The sequence below is a fragment of the Balaenoptera musculus genome, chromosome 5, assembly GCF_009873245.2.
Source record: "Balaenoptera musculus isolate JJ_BM4_2016_0621 chromosome 5, mBalMus1.pri.v3, whole genome shotgun sequence".
Taxonomy (NCBI): Eukaryota; Metazoa; Chordata; class Mammalia; order Artiodactyla; family Balaenopteridae; genus Balaenoptera; species Balaenoptera musculus.
In genome coordinates this window covers 76,529,200-76,546,131 of record NC_045789.1, presented here as the reverse complement: position 1 = coordinate 76,546,131, position 16,932 = coordinate 76,529,200, and the positions used below count along the sequence as shown (strand labels likewise).

The 16,932-nt window shown below is 35.4% G+C and overlaps 1 protein-coding gene across 6 annotated transcripts in view; it reads left to right on the top strand.

The window, feature by feature from the left end:
* The window catches only part of KLHL5 (kelch like family member 5), an 87,334-nt gene that overhangs the window by 21,773 nt on the left and 48,629 nt on the right, over window positions 1-16,932 (top strand). For 2 of the 6 annotated variants that reach the window (XM_036853976.1, XM_036853975.1), the window contains exon 2: window positions 3,241-3,714. The exons of 3 other annotated variants lie outside the window; for them this stretch is intronic. In XM_036853976.1, coding sequence (XP_036709871.1) covers window positions 3,332-3,714 — 383 coding nt within the window. In that variant the 5' untranslated portion in view covers window positions 3,241-3,331. Of the gene's footprint in view, window positions 1-3,240; window positions 3,715-4,890; window positions 4,952-16,932 lie in introns of those variants that run through there. One more of the 6 variants, XM_036853979.1, reaches the window with a different exon arrangement.

The following is a 16,932-nucleotide window of genomic DNA, read 5'->3' as shown; positions in this document are numbered from 1 at the left end:
TTGGCCTTTGTCAACCCAAGATCCTAGTATCCCTTTAAAATCAGAAAGCCTATTTCAGTGGCTAATCTCCCACCTGCATCTCTAGCCTACTCAGAAGAGCTACTACATTAAAGAGGTATTTATTTAATGTATATCTCACTATCTTGGTGAAGAGGGTCTTTGGCCCCTCTTGGGAGTGGAGGCATGGTTCAACATTTTAACGTTCACGTCTTTGGATTTCTTCTCTATATCGGGAAATGTCTTGCATATCAGTGGTCTTTTTTTTTTTAATAAATTTTTAAAATTTTATTTTTGGCTGCATTGGGTCTTCATTGCTGCACGTGGGCTTTCTGTAGTTGGGGCAAGCAGGGACTACTCTTAGTAGTGGTACATGGGCTTCTCATTGTGCTGGCTTCTCTTGTTGCGGAGCACAAGCTCTAGGCGTGCGGGCTTCAGTAGTTGTGGCATGCAGGCTCTAGAGTGCAGGCTCAGTAGTTGTGGTGCACAGGCTTAGTTGCTCCGCAGCATGTGGGATCTTCCCGGACCAGGGCTCGAACCCGTGTCCCCTGCATTGGCAGGTGGATTCTTATGTACTGCGCTACCAGGGAAGCCCATCTCAGTGGTCTTTAATGAAGTCCACTCTTGTGTTCAGGCTCCAACCAATCACCAAACAGCAAAACAATTAAAATTAGCTTATGGAGCTGACACAGTGTAAATGAACTCTCTGGTAATTGTTCTCATATTGACAGATTGAATTTAAAATTTGAAATTATATTTATATAAAAGTATATACATTAAAATGTATTCTTTATTTGTAATGTTCACTTAATTATCCTTTTCTCTACCGGAGTATAGCCCTCTTTAAAGAAAGATCTTTGTTATTTATTTTTCTACCTTTTGTGGTGCCTTAAACATGTAAATGCTTGGTAAATATTTATTTGCATGAAGACAGTGATGGCAAGATCATTATGAACTACTACAGTGGTATTTCTTCATTGTGTGGGTCTACACCGTGCACTGCAAGATGTTTACCATCTCTGGCCCCTGCCAATTCAATGCCCATAGCCCTCTCTGGTCATTCCAACAACTAAAACTCCATGCCCCCTACTTCCAGAAGTCTTTCTGGGGTGTGGGAGCAGAGGGTTGGTGCTACCTTTGTTGAGAACCACAAGGCTAGAGTAATTGGAGAAGCCTTTCTAAGGGCAGCAGTATCTGTGCTAAACCTTGAGGGATGAGTGGGATTTCAAAACCAGAGAAATTGGGACACAAACAGCATGTAAAACAGGAAGCACTATAATGTAGACTCTGTCTTAATTGATGAAGCAGTGTGTCCATTTGGAAAATAGTTAGAAACAAAGTTGTATAGGTAGAGTGGAGTTAGAAGGGTGTTGATAAAAGGAGTCTGACAGAGGTGAGAGGAGAGGGAATGGTGTCATTTCACTCTCTAATGCATCCTGCATGCTACTGCCAAATTAGTTTTCTAAAACATTGCCCCGTTCAACAGTCCACTTAACATTGCCTGCTAGCTTTACACCTTTGATGTGTGTTCAGGGCATTTTATGTCATCTTATGCATCCAAATTTATCTCTTATTACTCCTTAATATTAATTAGGTATTTCTGGTTGGCTGATCAAACTGATATTCCCCCCTCTTTCTTTGTCAGTATGCTCACTTCATGCTTTGTTAATATCTTTCCTCCTTTATAAAATCTTTCATCATTCTGGCTGTAAAACTTCTTACTATTCTTAGAAGCCTTCTCCCTAATGAAACTGGCCCATAGCACTCCACACCATCCTGATATCTCCTTTCTCTTTCTTACAGTATTTATGGTTTGTCCTACAGTATTTGGCACAAAATTATATATGGCTTTTCATGCCTATTATTCTTATTTCTCTGAATAATTTTTATTCTCCTAAAGAGCTGTGTGGGGTTAAGATATACCTCACAATATTTTTGTAACCCTCCAAAGCAGCTTTTTTTGTCATTTATTTTGTCATTTGTCATTGTGATATAGCACTAGATATTGAGCACCCTGAAAATTCAAACTCTGTTTTTGTAGATGACAAAATGTTAATACTGCAGCATTATAATATTTCTTACACTTAAGTTATCAATTTTGTTGTTTCAGTAACTCGATTTAATTATTTTTGAGGGTAGGAACCAAGATGTATGTATCTGTGTCCCCCATAATGCCTATAGAGTGTCTTGCTCACAATAATCATTCAATATTTTAAAATTTGATTGCATTTGATAGATTTTTATTTGCTTTATCAATTCTCCTTAGCTGTAACCATGTTCAGACCATTGCTTTGTTTTGCCAACAACAGAGGGCACCATCAGGGTACTTATACACCCAAGAAATAATCCTATCCCAGTCCTAGGTAGCTTTCTTGAGCCACACTTTCCTTTTCCTAAGTAGTGTCATAGAAATTTGGCTATTGTAGTAATTCAGAGTGGCTCAATCCTAATTATAGAACAATATGGACTTCAGGTCATTTATTTGAGAAAGAATAAGTACTGTCATATTTTGATCCTTTGTAGTTTTCAGACCTTTTCTTTCTTCTTAGTCTTCTCAATATTCTTTGCTCATATTAAGTCTTACCCAGATCTTACTGTATTAGTGAAACACACTCCTTTCCTGAAGGGAGAAGATAGAAGTGGAGAGCAGTGAACGGGAACCCCACCTTTGTACTCCTCCTCCTTCCTGACCCCGCATCCAAAGAGCCAGCTTGAAAATCACTATAACTCATCTAATTTAAAAAACTTTAAAACAACCTGTTGTTTTGTGATATCTCATTTAGGAACTTAGTATAAAAATAGAAACATTTTAGTTTTACAGTGATTTTTTTAAGTACAAAGGAAAATGCTGTGGAATACATTTCTTGTTTCAGCAATAAAAGAGTTAATATACTAAGCAGCAGAGACTGAGACACTGCGACGGGATAGTGCTTTCTGTCTCTGTCATTTGTGGTTTAAGAAAAGGGGGTGGTGTTCTGCGTTTAAAAGGACTTTAATGAATGCTGTCAGTGTTTGTGAGAGCTAATGGTCAGTAAGGGAAAGGAGAGTAGGGGACAGTGGTCTAGCTGTTTCAGGATAGGTGGATGAGAGTTTGCTCTGATTGAATGGAATGTTCCACCGTGTTTCATCTTTTTTTCATTGTCCTTTGTTCTCTATAATCTGATATATTGGTATAAAAGTAAATGTAGATATATATGTGAATGTGATTTATTTTCCTTTCAATTTGTTTATTGTGTACAACAGGGCAAATACTTCTCTTGTCTTGGTTGGATGCACAAATCTCTGTGCAGTGCTTTTTGCCCGTTGCCTAGACGATCACTTGGTTTCTCTGAGGATGTCTGGTTCTCGTAAAGAGTTTGATGTGAAGCAGATTTTGAAAATCAGATGGAGGTGGTTTAGCCATCAAGCATCATCTCCCAATTCTACAGTTGACAGCCAGCAGGGAGAATTTTGGAATCGAGGACAGACTGGAGCAAACGGTGGGAGAAAGTTTTTAGATCCGTGTAGCCTACAATTGCCTTTGGCTTCAATTGGTTACCGAAGGTCCAGCCAACTGGATTTTCAGAATTCACCTTCTTGGCCAATGGCATCCACCTCTGAAGTCCCTGCGTTTGAGTTTACAGCAGAAGATTGTGGCAGTGCACATTGGCTGGATAGACCAGAAGTGGATGATGGCACTAGTGAAGAAGAAAATGAATCTGATTCCAGTTCATGCAGGTTGATTATTTTCTTACTGATAGAAATGGGGTGTGGGGATATATTCTATATACTGTTTAAAATAATTTAGTATTATTATTTAAAATCTATGATTATATATATATATATACCTCTACATATATACACATATGTAATATCTTGGTATGTATATGTGGTACTTTTGCTGGGATTTTTTTAAATGTTCTAATATTGATTTTAATTCTGTAAAATTATAAAGACAACGAATAGCTTTCATTTTGAAATATCTTGTGTTCCCTATATAGATCTGGCTCTGCCTTGAAAATAATACATGGTAGCAATTTTATGCATCATTGCCTTGCATTTTGCTTCATTCATTTATCTTCTATAGTCATAGCAAAACTATAGAAGACATTTCTATAGTATAAAAATTTTTATGACATTTTAGTTTGCAACAGATTATAGAGTCATTTTAAAATTTTTGTGAAAATGAAAGGTTTTATGAGGAGAGGCATATTGTAGTTGCCAATAATTTTTGCACCATTGTAGTTGTCAATAATATTTTTCTTATGGTTATTTCTCTTTGTCCTATGTTGCAGCCCTCCAGACTAATTCAGAGAATACAGTAACATGTCTCTTTCTAAGATGACAGCTACTAATTCCTGTTACCTTCACTTCTCTGAAAATTGTGCTATTTAGGGAAATGAAGGACATTCCTTCAGGAGAGTGTAAGGGAACATAGAGGAGCTAGATGTGGTCAGCTGGTGAAAAGGGGGCAAAAAGAAGGGGAAATGAGTTTGAGGAGAGAAAATTAAAAATTGGTAATTTCATAATGACTTTATCCACCTGCACCCGTGGAACCAGGCTTTACCTTTGAAATGAATTTTCTTCTTAATCAGTTTAAACTATCAATACTATAGCATATTATGTAACAAGTTAGGGCCTGAAAGTCATCTTTCTGATTCATCTTCATTTAAAAATATTTAAAGGCTTATTATTTTTCTAGATTAATTACTGGATCCTTTTTCTTTTAAAATTTCTTTACAGGTTTGATAACACTTGTAATTTGTATGTTGGTTATTATTAATATAGGCATCATAAGAGATGGAGACAAAATGAGTTCGTATATTCAAATATCTTTTACTTGGGGATATTCACCGCCTTCTCTTCTAATCTTCACAATATGGAATTCTGAACTGTGATGCTGGAACAATAACAAATATAGAACAGTCCTCTATAATCATTTGTGTAATGGAGAGAGGGGAATATCTTTACATAGGTAACTAGTGTATTTAATTTTTTTTAATTTAATTAGTTCATGATTTAGCATTATTTTAAGGGAATAGGAGCCACAAATAATTTTAATATGGAGATCATTTGAATTAATATGGTTTCATTGTTTTGTATTTTCTTTGGATACTTGTTGCCATAAAAAGAATAAAGTATATATTAAAAGGTTCAGGGTTTATCATTTTTGGGATAAAACCATTCCCATTTGGTGGGAAACCAAAGAGTAATCATCTTTTTATTTGAAACCAATGCAACGTATCAAGAATATTCTAACAAAATTAGAAAAAAATCAAAACATTCATTCATTTACCAGCATTAGTTATGAAAATCTTAACATGTATCTACTACCTGGAGAGATTATGCATATGTGATTATAAAATTTATATACATGTAAAACCTTAGAAAGGTTATACACACATAGGTCACTATAATTTACTTCCTTCAACAAAAGTAGTTTGCATAGCTAATGATTACTGAAATTAAGTTAATCTATTCTTTAGTATCCATATTAAAGTGTCCTCTTGATGGGGTATTCATTATGACAGAAAAAGATTTTTTTTTTTTTTACTGAGGTAGCTATGTGCATACTTCAAGAAAATACAATTGTCATTTTTAGTTGTAGGAGTTATAAAAATAAGAAAATTATATGTTTTAAAATATAAAATAAATGTAGTTGTTTTTAAAATGCTAATCAAGAATATTGAGAAAGTAAATAATAAGATGGGAGTAAACAGTTCACATCTGCAGTGACCAAACTATTTTTAAAATATTATTTCAAAAATAAAATGTACTTAGAGAACATGTCTTTGATTTTTAGATATGAGGGGAAATCTGTCAAAGAAATTTAATATTCCTGGTGTTTTAAAATTTCTATCCCAACATCTTATTGCAAAAAAGTAAAAAGCATTCTAGATTTTAGAAATGTCATTTGTGTGTATACTTCTACTTTTCCATTTTTTCCCTAGATTAAATATATCTAATTCTCACATCCTCCTTCAGTCCTCCAGCTCTGAGTCTTTGATCTTCGTTATGAGGATAAATTTATTTGCCCCCAGCTTTTTGATTAAGTAAGCAGTCTCTCTAGGTGTTTGCCCTTCTACTGTAAACAAATCAAAAACTATCACTGTTAATGTCAAAAGAAGCTACACTGACATTCATCAGATTTTGTATATAACTTGGATATAGTTCTTTTCATTATATAATATTTGCAAATAATAAAATATATAGTAAACATTTTATTTGCATATACTATAGATTGATATCACATGGTGAGGAAATACATACAATATACGAAGAATTTCTCATTTAAGCGGTCATAATACTTGTATAGACCTCAGAACTTAGATTGAAATTTTGAGTTATTAGAAAAAAGGGAAGACAACTTAGTGGTTTTACATACACAGAATCATAACCCCTACAGTGGGTCCAGACAAGTTAAAGCAGAAGTTAAGAGGCAGCGTATGTTGCTAATATGTTTGATCAGTTGTATTCTAAGTAGAAGAAATGTCTGCCTGAGCCTTCGACTTATGGTAATTTATGCTGTCACACATCTAAGTGATTTGAAAGTTTCTTATCTTTTAACTTTGATCTTGGGTCTGTAACCTAGCCACTCTTTGTCCATGGAATCATCTCTAAGTCATTACCTTGTTATTAAAATACAAACTTTGTGTTTTATACCGTGAGGAATTTTAGACCCTAAGTAACAGTTGTGACCTATGTGAGCAGTAGGTTCCAATGACTTTAACTCAGGGTGAATTTTCACCAGGGCCAGCCAGGTTTACATAGTGGCTCACCATGTGACCATAGCTTAAACACGGTTTACACTTTACTGGATTTGCCAATTTTGAAATTATGTAATTTTGACATATTGGAGAAATTTTCATTATTTCAACCTTTGTTTATAAAGTTAGGGTTTACTATTTTACATATCAGACTATTTTTAGTCAATATGTATCAAATACTACTATACAAATATCCAAAAATTATAATAGCTAATATTGATTGGGTGCTTGCTATCTGTGAGACACTGTTCTAAGCATTTTAGTACTATATTACCTCATTTAGTCTTCACAAATTTCTGAGTTAGATTGCTATTATTATCATTCTAATTGTAGAGATGAGGCCAATGAGGCACAGAAAGGGTAAGTAACTTGCTCAAGATTAGTAAGTAAAATAAAACCGCATTTTTAAAAAGCTAAAGTTTATATTCTTACAATAGTTTTAGATTTACAGGAAAATTTCAAAGATAGTATAGTGAGTTCCTTATATTCCCACACCCAGTTTTCCCTATTACTAATATCTTATATTAATATGGTGTATCTGTTACTGTTGAACCAGTATGATACATTATTATTAACTAAAGCCCATACTTTATTCAGATTTCCTTAATTTCCTTTTTTCTGTTACAGAAAACATCCTAACATCCTTTTTTTCTGTTACAGTCCAGGATACCAGTTACATTTAATCATCATATCTCCTTAGGCTCCTCTGGGCTGTGACAGTTTCTCAAACTTTCCTTGTTTTTGATGACCTTGGCAGTTTGGGGAGTAGTGGTCAGGTGTTTTGTAGAATGTCTTACTCAGTTGGGATTTGTCTGATATTTTTCTCATGGTTAGATGGGGGTTAATGAGTTTTAGGGAGGAAGACCACAACGGTAAAGTGCCATTTTCAGCACATCATATCACAGATACATATCATCAATCTAACTTATCATTGTTGATATTGACCTTGATCACTTGGAAATAGCTACATTTTGAACCCAAACGATTAACATGTAGATTTCATGCACACATACCAGTAAGCAGTTCTCTGTGACTATTCATTTAATCACTGAGTTCAACTGGGATCAACATAACAGTTAATGATTCAATCTATCCAGTTTCACTTTCTCTCCTCAACTAATTTTCTCAGCCTGGTTCTTGAAAAAGCCAACCCTGGCTGGCATACAGGTATAATCTCTCGACACACCCACAACCCTTTACCCACAGTCATCTGATCCGTCTTATCCGTGGTTTGCTACTCTGTGTTTCAACTGCAGATACCCTTGAACTCTTCTATACCTTGTCAGTTGATTTGCTATTCTTTGACTCATCTTGAAGGCATTTAGGTCCTTCTCCTCTCCCAACAAGGGGTTATCTTCATAATATACCATTTCTCAAGTGCTGTCTCCTTTTTCTTGACCCTCTTTAGGTTGTCTCTACATCTCCTTGTTTGAACCATTCTATTAATTCTGGTTCACTTTAAAATTAAAATCTTATATGTTTCCACATGAAAAAAATTTTGCTTCCAGAGATGGCAGAGAAGTTCAACTATATTGTACTTGTATCTGGGAAGGATGTATTGCATTGTCCTCCCTCACACATGTATGCCCAAGTCATATCATGGATTCCCTTGACATAAGCCGTGGAACCTCTCCCCAGAAAACCGTCTGTATGTGTGTGTGCACATACATGTGCATATGTACACGTGTGTGTTAAATATTTCATATGGGGTTCAAGGAATTCGTGAACCCTCTAAAGCCTATCTGTACACTGTATCAATCAGTGTTCTTAGTTTCAAGCAACTGAAATTGGCTGGTTTAAACAGAGTAGGAATTTATTGGAATCACATTAGTTCCTAGAAAGAATCAGCTTAGGAAAAAGGTTGAGCATTACAGTTGCACAACTGGCCTTTATAAGTCCAGATTTTTAAGGCAAAAGAGCCTTTTATGACACTTATTGCTTATATTTTATTTTCATCTAGTTGGAACTGGATAGTGAAGTTTTACATTTTTAGAATTAGATATATTAGGCATGAAAACAATGATACACATGCACACATACACACACCCCACATAAACACTCATATGCACAGAGCCATATAATTTGGCCATGTAACTTTAGGGAATATATATTAGTAGAGAATAGGCTAAGATAATATAACAAAGAGATTCAGAAATATAGTGGCTCAAATAAAATAGAAGTTTATTTCTCTATCACCTAACAAATGGGAAAATGACCCAGGGCAGACAGGTAGCTCTGCTACACAGGTTCCCTCAGAGACCCAGATTCCTTCCATATTGTTTCTCCATCCTGTAGGGTGTTGTTATTTCTTTATGGTCAAAGCTTCCTCAGCTCCCCCCTCTGCATTCTAGCCTATGGGAAGGACCAAAGAAGGAAAAGGGAGGACATTAAGCAAATAGCACAAGTTGCATATATCAGTTTTGCTCACGTGCCATTGTTGAAAACCTAGTCACATGGCCACAACTAGTAGCAAAGGAGGCGCAGCTGTGGTCTCTGCCTGGGTAGCCATGTGTCCAGCTAAAACTCATTACTGTGGTAAATGTGAAGAATGGTTTGGAGGTTATAATCAACAGGGTGCAAGAGGTGAAGACAGCTGGGTAGAACTCTTTGGAATTCTTTGGATCTAATTTTTTAATGAGTTTTTTCCCATATTATTTACTATTTTTACCACTGAGATGTGAGCAAATAGAGATAAGCAAAAATGGAAAAACAAAAATTACAAATTACCCTGCCACCCCAAAATAATAACCATTAACAATTTGAGGAAGTATCCTTCCAGTATATTTTAGGTAAGTATAGAATAAAATTATGTTTTTAGAATAAAAATCTGAATCTTACTGTACATACTATTTTGTAACCTTTTTTGCCCTAATGTAAACATAAAATTAAGACTCTTTTGGTCAAAAAAGGCAGAAGCCCAACTCAAACTGACAAGCAAAGACTAGAAAATTTTGATTCACATAAGTAAATAAAAACTCAAACAAGTTTAGACATGATGAATCCAGATACTCAAATAACACCAGAAATCCTTTTTTTCCCCCTCTTTAGAATCTGTTTTCCTTTGTGATGGCATTTCCTTAGGCAGGCTTTCTTTGTGGTAGCAAAAAGCCACTAGCAGCTCCAAGTTTACTTTTTATCAGCTTAACCTCCTCAATGGAAAGAGAGTGACTCTTTTCCAAGAGTACCAACAAACATCTTGAAATGGACTCTCATTGGTCTTGTTTGGATCTTATGTCCACCCAAATAAATCATTATAACCAGAAGATATGATACTCTTGTTGGCCAGGCCTCAGTCCCTTGCTCACCTCTGCCCAGGGGAAAGACTCAACTCTGCCCAAGCCCTGTGAACTGAGGTAGGGTATATGTGGTTTCCCAAAAGGTCGAGATGGGTCTGTCATCATAGAAAGAATCCTGAATAGGAAAAAGCGGTGTCCAGTAAAACAGCTTGCTATGTCATTAAATGTTCTCCTGTATCTTTTTGAATAGCTACATCATTCTCCCATGCACAGACATACCTTTTGGTTATTTAACCAATATTCTAATTTTTTTGGAATTTAGATTGTTTCCAATATTTTCTTGTTAGAAACAACCTGTGATAACCCCTTCCCCGTAGCTAGATCTCTACATACAGATGACCATTTCCTCTGGATAAAGTCCCAAGGGTGTGCACATTTTTAGGGTTTTTGATCTGTATTCTCAAAGTTATTTCAGGAACATTACTCCTCTTTTAATTCTCAGCAGCATTGTATGAGAGGGCCCACTGGCCCTTCTCCTTCACACTGGTTATTGTTTAAGAAAATCTGATTCTTATGTAAACAACGTTTGACTCTTTTCACCACAGATATTTTGGCCGCAGGACCAGCAGAGAACTCCTTAAATTCCAAAATGAAAAAGTATTTCTCTTGAGAAGGGAAGAGGTGAAGGTATTCTTTTTCTTTGCCTCTTGCCATTTCTCTTTATGCACCTGCCTTGTCCTCTCCTTAAAAGAGACATCCCCAACTCCTCTTCCTCCTTGCTCATCTAAACCTTAAGATGTATTTCAGATCTAACCTGCTGCTGGTTGCCTTTCCGAACACCAGCCCATACTGATCTTTCCTTTCTGTAAATTCTGTCGCAGTTACATTCCAATTGGGGATGTACAAGATGATCTGTTGGAGAAATGGTAATTATATGTATATATACTAGAATGTTTATTTACATTTTATTTTTTAAATCTCTATTTTTTCTGTTTTATAATGTAAATAATAATTGTACAATGATATATCTATATCTTTTATAAACTCATAAATATATATTGGGGCACATGCTTGAAAGTTCCCTGAAAAGGATATGCATAAGAATTTTTTTAGAGACTGCTAGCCTATACTAAGCAATTTACATTCTTATTTTACATTTGTGGCTTTGAATATGTGTAAAAGATGTCAAAAGATTCATGATATAGTAATCTGCACTTTGGCAAAAGCATGAATTCTGAATGCCAGAAGCTATGAGGCAGCTTATCACTTACCTGGGGAGAGAGCCAAACAGACCACTTAGAGTTTCAATGCAGCTTTGTTTTCTACTCAAAATCATATACAGTATAATTCTTGTGAAGTGATTTTTAAAACTTCTTTTTGAAAAATTTCTCCATTAAGAAAGCCTAATGCACGTTCTGGTGATGATAGTGAGGAAATCTAAATAGTTTCTAATAAAAAGATAGTATTGGCCATGGTGCATATTGTGTGTCCGCACAGATGTGTGAAATCTGAAGAATTGCAAGTATTAGTGTTGCTGTTTACTTTTTTCCACTTTATAAAACTTAAGTCTTCAAATTCTAAGTCCCTTCACTAAAAAAGAAAATCATATCTTCTTTGCATCCCCAGTTTCTAACAACTGGTGCAATGCTACATCTGAGGAGTTACTCTATAAATAGTTGGTGACTTGATTTGTTTGATACTTGCCTCTTTTCTATGTTTAGGCATTTTCTGACTTACAAATTCATAGCCTACTGCAGAGGGACAATAAGCTAAAAATTAAATGTTTCCCGGTAGCCTGGAAATACCCAGCAATGTAGAGTTCGTTACAGTGAACATCTATTACAAAAGATTTGAATGATCTCATGATGTAATTCTTTGAAATATGACTTACCATCTTAGTAACATCTAAGAAATAAAACTAAGCAGAAATGTTAGATATATTTCCTCTGTTACCATGTAAAGATCTAGTAGAAATCACAGAGAAATGTGTTTTGAATGCTCCATAAATGGCCTATTCCCAGTTGTTTATATTGTGGGTTAGGATGTCTACTGGGTTTGTTAAAGGCCATTTTAATTAGGAATCAGGAAATTTAGTTATAAAAATTGACAATGTTGGCGATCATTTTTTAGGAAGACAACCAAACAAACAACATTGTATAAGACAAAATACTGAGATTACAGGCCTTCCCATTGGCCTTTAAAAAGCAAGGATCTACTAATAGGAGTTTATTTACCTTGATTGTGTACTTATTCTGTGCTAGGGTTGTGCATTCATTTAATAATCCTCCCATGAAGGATCCTCTAAAAGAAAGTACTATGTATTACTTATTCCTGTATTATTATTGAAATAATAATAGGTAAGACTTAGAGAAGTTATTTAACTCATCCAGATACATAGTGACAGAGTTGAATCAGCACTATGCAATAGAACTTTATGCAGTGATGGAAATGTTCTATATCTGCACCATCCAACCTGGCAGCCACTAGCCCCATGGGGCTACTTGAGCATTTGAAATATGACTAGTTCAACTAAAGAACTTTTTAATTTTATTTTATTTTAATTAAAATAGCCACATGGGGGATAGTAGCTACTGTATTGGACAGCACAGCTCTAGAACCTTCCTAAAGTGCTCTTAATCACTACCCCATACCTCTCCAATTCAAGCTTCCAAACCAAAACACATAATAGGAAAAGAAAGAGTAAGAAAGTACTGACATTATAAATTACACAGAGCCAGAGTATTAAAAACATTTGATAAGCCAGAGATAGAGATGTTATCTCTGCCCCATGGAAACCTAAGAGACTCTTGCTCTCTTAACCCTAGCTAAGGAGTAGTCACAGAGCAGTAGACTTTTGTCTAGGATCCTGAATTCTCATGTCTTTTGTTGTTGTTATTGTTAAATTAGCCTCATTCATATTGTACTATCATTCTCCCTTCATACCCTTGGTCCTTGCACTCACTGATGCCTTAGGGTAAAGGTAAGCAAAAATTTCCATTCCTTTGTGAGTGATTTGACCAACATTCTGAATGCCTCCTGATCCTGGTTTTGTATCCAGCTGCCTATATGTCCTTGGTTGGTCACTTTGAGCCATTTGGGCCCTCAAAATTTTCTCATCTGCAAAATAAGGGAGTTGAATTAAATGACTACATAGGTTCCTTCTAGATGTAAAAATTCTGTGTATAATGGTTCTGATACCTAGGTTCTACAGTTATATGGATATGCAGTGAATTCTTTTTTTAAGTAAATTCTTGCATTATTAAAATTGTATGTGCAAGGTCCCAAATTTCTTAAAACAGAACAAGAAATGCTAGAAAGCTGTGCAGCTCTTTAAGCCTGAGTAGCTCTGTTCCTACCTCTTTCATGTTCCTTTTGTGAATGGATAGCTTTGCTTTTCCATAGACTACAAATCAGAAGCCTGCACTTCTTTTGATCCTTCATTTGGAGCAGTGGGAGTGATTGCTATACCCAGAAATCTCTGAATTAACTGTCACATTGAAATAACATGTTTATTTAACATGTGATAGCAACTGAAGCCTTGAAAGCAAATCAAGAAGTTCGAAATGTTCAGCAGAGAGTGTAAATAGGAGTAGAAAATTTGAATTCCTAGGAGCCAGAGAGCTAATACAAATCAGCAAAGAGGGTAAGGTTGGTGGTCAAGAGGACAGCTGGTCCCTCTTTTCTAGGACCTGCCCAAATCCAACCCAGAGTTGCCACAAGGGGATGTGGGCCCAGGGGAGCCAGTCTTAAGTCCTGGAGCCGAGGCTGTCTCTCTGACAGCCCTTGGACGGGCCTGCCCATAAGGCCTTCCAGAACCTCCAAATCCTGTTCCTCCACTTGATGTGACCTCTTTTTAGGTGTTTGGATGCCTTCAGACAGGTCCTCCTGTCTCTTTAGGGCTGTGGTTGTTAACTTGTAGATTAGTGAACAGGCTTCAGGGGGCTCTAACAATCTCCTCGGAAATTGTATGCAAAATTGTGTAAGGCAACTATGCATTTATTTGGGAAAAACTTCAACAGATTCTCAGAAGGGGTGGATGATGCAATAAAAATTAAACACATCTTTAAAAAAAAAAGTTTGAAATATTATTTTAGAATCATAAATAGTTTTGTTAATGTGTATGTATATAAACAATTTTGATGTTTTACCTTTATGCTCATTTTGAATATAACAAATATTCTATTAAGTTTTACTAGTGCATTTAAAATATTCAAAGAAATTCAGTTTACAAATCTGAAGTAAAGTATCTATTGTGTATGTCAATGTTTTGAATCTGTAAGTCGAACGCATGTTGATTTGTGTAATGTATCCATCTCTTGCCTGAAGTGTACTGGTGGTCTTCAGCCTGTGATGTGTTAGGATCGCATGTAGGGCTTTAAAAAATATGATGTTCAGGTTCTCACTTCAGACCTACTGAATCAGTCTTAAGGAATGAGACCTTGAACGCAAATGCTAAACTGCTTTCCAGATTATCCTGATTCATGTCATAGACTGAAGAACTAAACACTCTGAAAGTTCTTGACAAGAAAAGAGATGGTCTCTTTATTAATTGGGCTTATACCAACATAAAAGCTAGCCTGTAATAACTTAGTGATGTTGGTATTATGAAGTTCTGTTGTTCTTTCAAAATTTAACATTGATTAACATTTATGTTTGGATGATGGCAATTCATCACTCAAAAACATTCAACTAACTCATTGACTAGTCATTACTGAGAATTTATTATAAAGTATAAGAAATGTAATACAAAATATAGGGGCCCTAAAAAAAAGTACTTGATTTATTTACCTCATATTTTCTTGTTCTTGAAAGAATTTGGACTTATAAAAATCAGGTGTTCTAATCTTCCTTCATCCTTAGATCACTAATACTCAATCATTTGTCAGTATTTTGACAATATAAAACTTCATTTTATTGAGAAATGTTTTAAATCTTCAAATTGGTATTCATCAAGATCAACATTATTTGTTTTTGCTTATGTTACATTTTTCCTAGATTTTAAAATAGTTTCTAATTCTCATTTATTTATATAAGCAACATATAGTTACACATTACTCAGTACATTTTTATACTAATGATCTTAAATGTAAAGTTGAGTATTTTATACCAGATTTCCCAAGTCATTACACCAATAATATTCATAGTGTGCAATATATACCTTCTAGATAATATATATTTTGCTTCTGTTATCATTATTGACGGTTATCCCCCAAGAACATATTTTAGGACCCATATTTGTATGGCGTTAAAAATGCAATGGGCTGGGAGGATTTAGGTAGAGATATATATTAGTCGAGGCACTGCTAACTTTCGAAACTGATACATCTCAATCAACATGAGAGTCCTTGTGAGTATAGTCTGTGTATACAGTCTTCTCAATTAAGAACACTCTTGTGTATATTTTACCTCTTCCTCCATATAAGTCCTCAGTCCACATGGACATAGAAAGAAAGAATGGGAGATACACACCTGCTCTTAGCCACTCTAGCCTGGAGTTGACACAGTTCATTTCGATCATAAGACCACACCTATCTGCGAGAGAGGCTGGGAAATGTAGTCTAGCTATATTGCCAGGAGAAAAAGAAAAATGGTTTTGGTGAACACATAGCATTCTCTATGAAAGCCCTATTTCTGCCATGAACAAACTCTCTGGCTTTTGTCAAAACACTTAATCTCCTTGGCTTCAGTTCCCTTTATTTTAAAAGATTCAAAGACTTTTTCTTTTTGATAAGATTATTAGATATTTATATTAAGAAAATTCTCTTAAGATATAGTGAGGCTTGATTCAACAAAGCATTTATCAGAATCATTATATCCGGGCTTCCCTGGTGGCGCAGTGGTTGAGAATCTGCCTGCTAATGCAGGGGACACGGGTTCGAGCCCTGGTCTGGGAAGATCCCACATGCCGCGGAGCAACTAGGCCCGTGAGCCACAACTACTGAGCCTGCGCGTCTGGAGCCTGTGCTCCGCAACAAGAGAGGCCGCGATAGTGACAGGCCCGCGCGCCGCGATGAAGAGTGGCCCCCGCTTGCCGCAACTAGAGAAAGCCCTCGCACAGAAACGAAGACCCAACACAGCCAAAATAAATAAATAAATAAATAAATAAGAATCATTATATCCTTAAAAGTAGATCTGATGAGAAATGATAACTAAGTTATGGCATAGTCGGTGGTTTTGTAGTTAATTGCATAACCAAGGGATGTTGATTACTTGATTCAAGTGATCTTGGATAAGGGATCTGGGGGAGAGGGGTGGATTTAGGATTTCATTCTTAGTCCCAATCTTTTCACTTTTTCACCAGTTCCATCAATGAATCATAATGAAAATATAGAACTCATACTCTTCAAATTATAATTTGGAAATTTCAAATAATTTTTAGATACCTGGGTTAGGCCATCAAATTCTTTTAAGCTATAATCTAAGTTATAGGTTACCTGGGCTATTGAAGACTAGTCAGAGAATCAAATGATTTATTTATAATTTATAATGATTTATTTATAATCTGTTAATAATTATTATTTATAATTTATAATTATTTATAATTCATTTATAATTTTATGATAATATATTTTGTATTCTAAACAGTTATAAATGAACTGTGAACCCATTTTTAAGTAAAGGATGGCTTGGGTTTATATCTCCAAAAGAGTTTAATTCCCTTTCTGCCTTCAAAATATGATCTCTTATGCCCTTAAATATAATGTTGGAGCTATGACTATCAATATGAATATAGTTTGGCTCTTTTTCAGCAGAGACGTCGTATTGACCAGAGAAGAGACCTCAAGAACAGGCAAAGAATATATGTAGCTATTAACTAGACGGTATCACATTCACAATGTTTGCAAGACACACATGATTTGAGCCATCATTTGATTTTCAAAGGCAAAAATGATGAATGATTGTTCATTAATATAGACTGGTAGCATTGCTTCTATTACATCTGAAGGATTTAA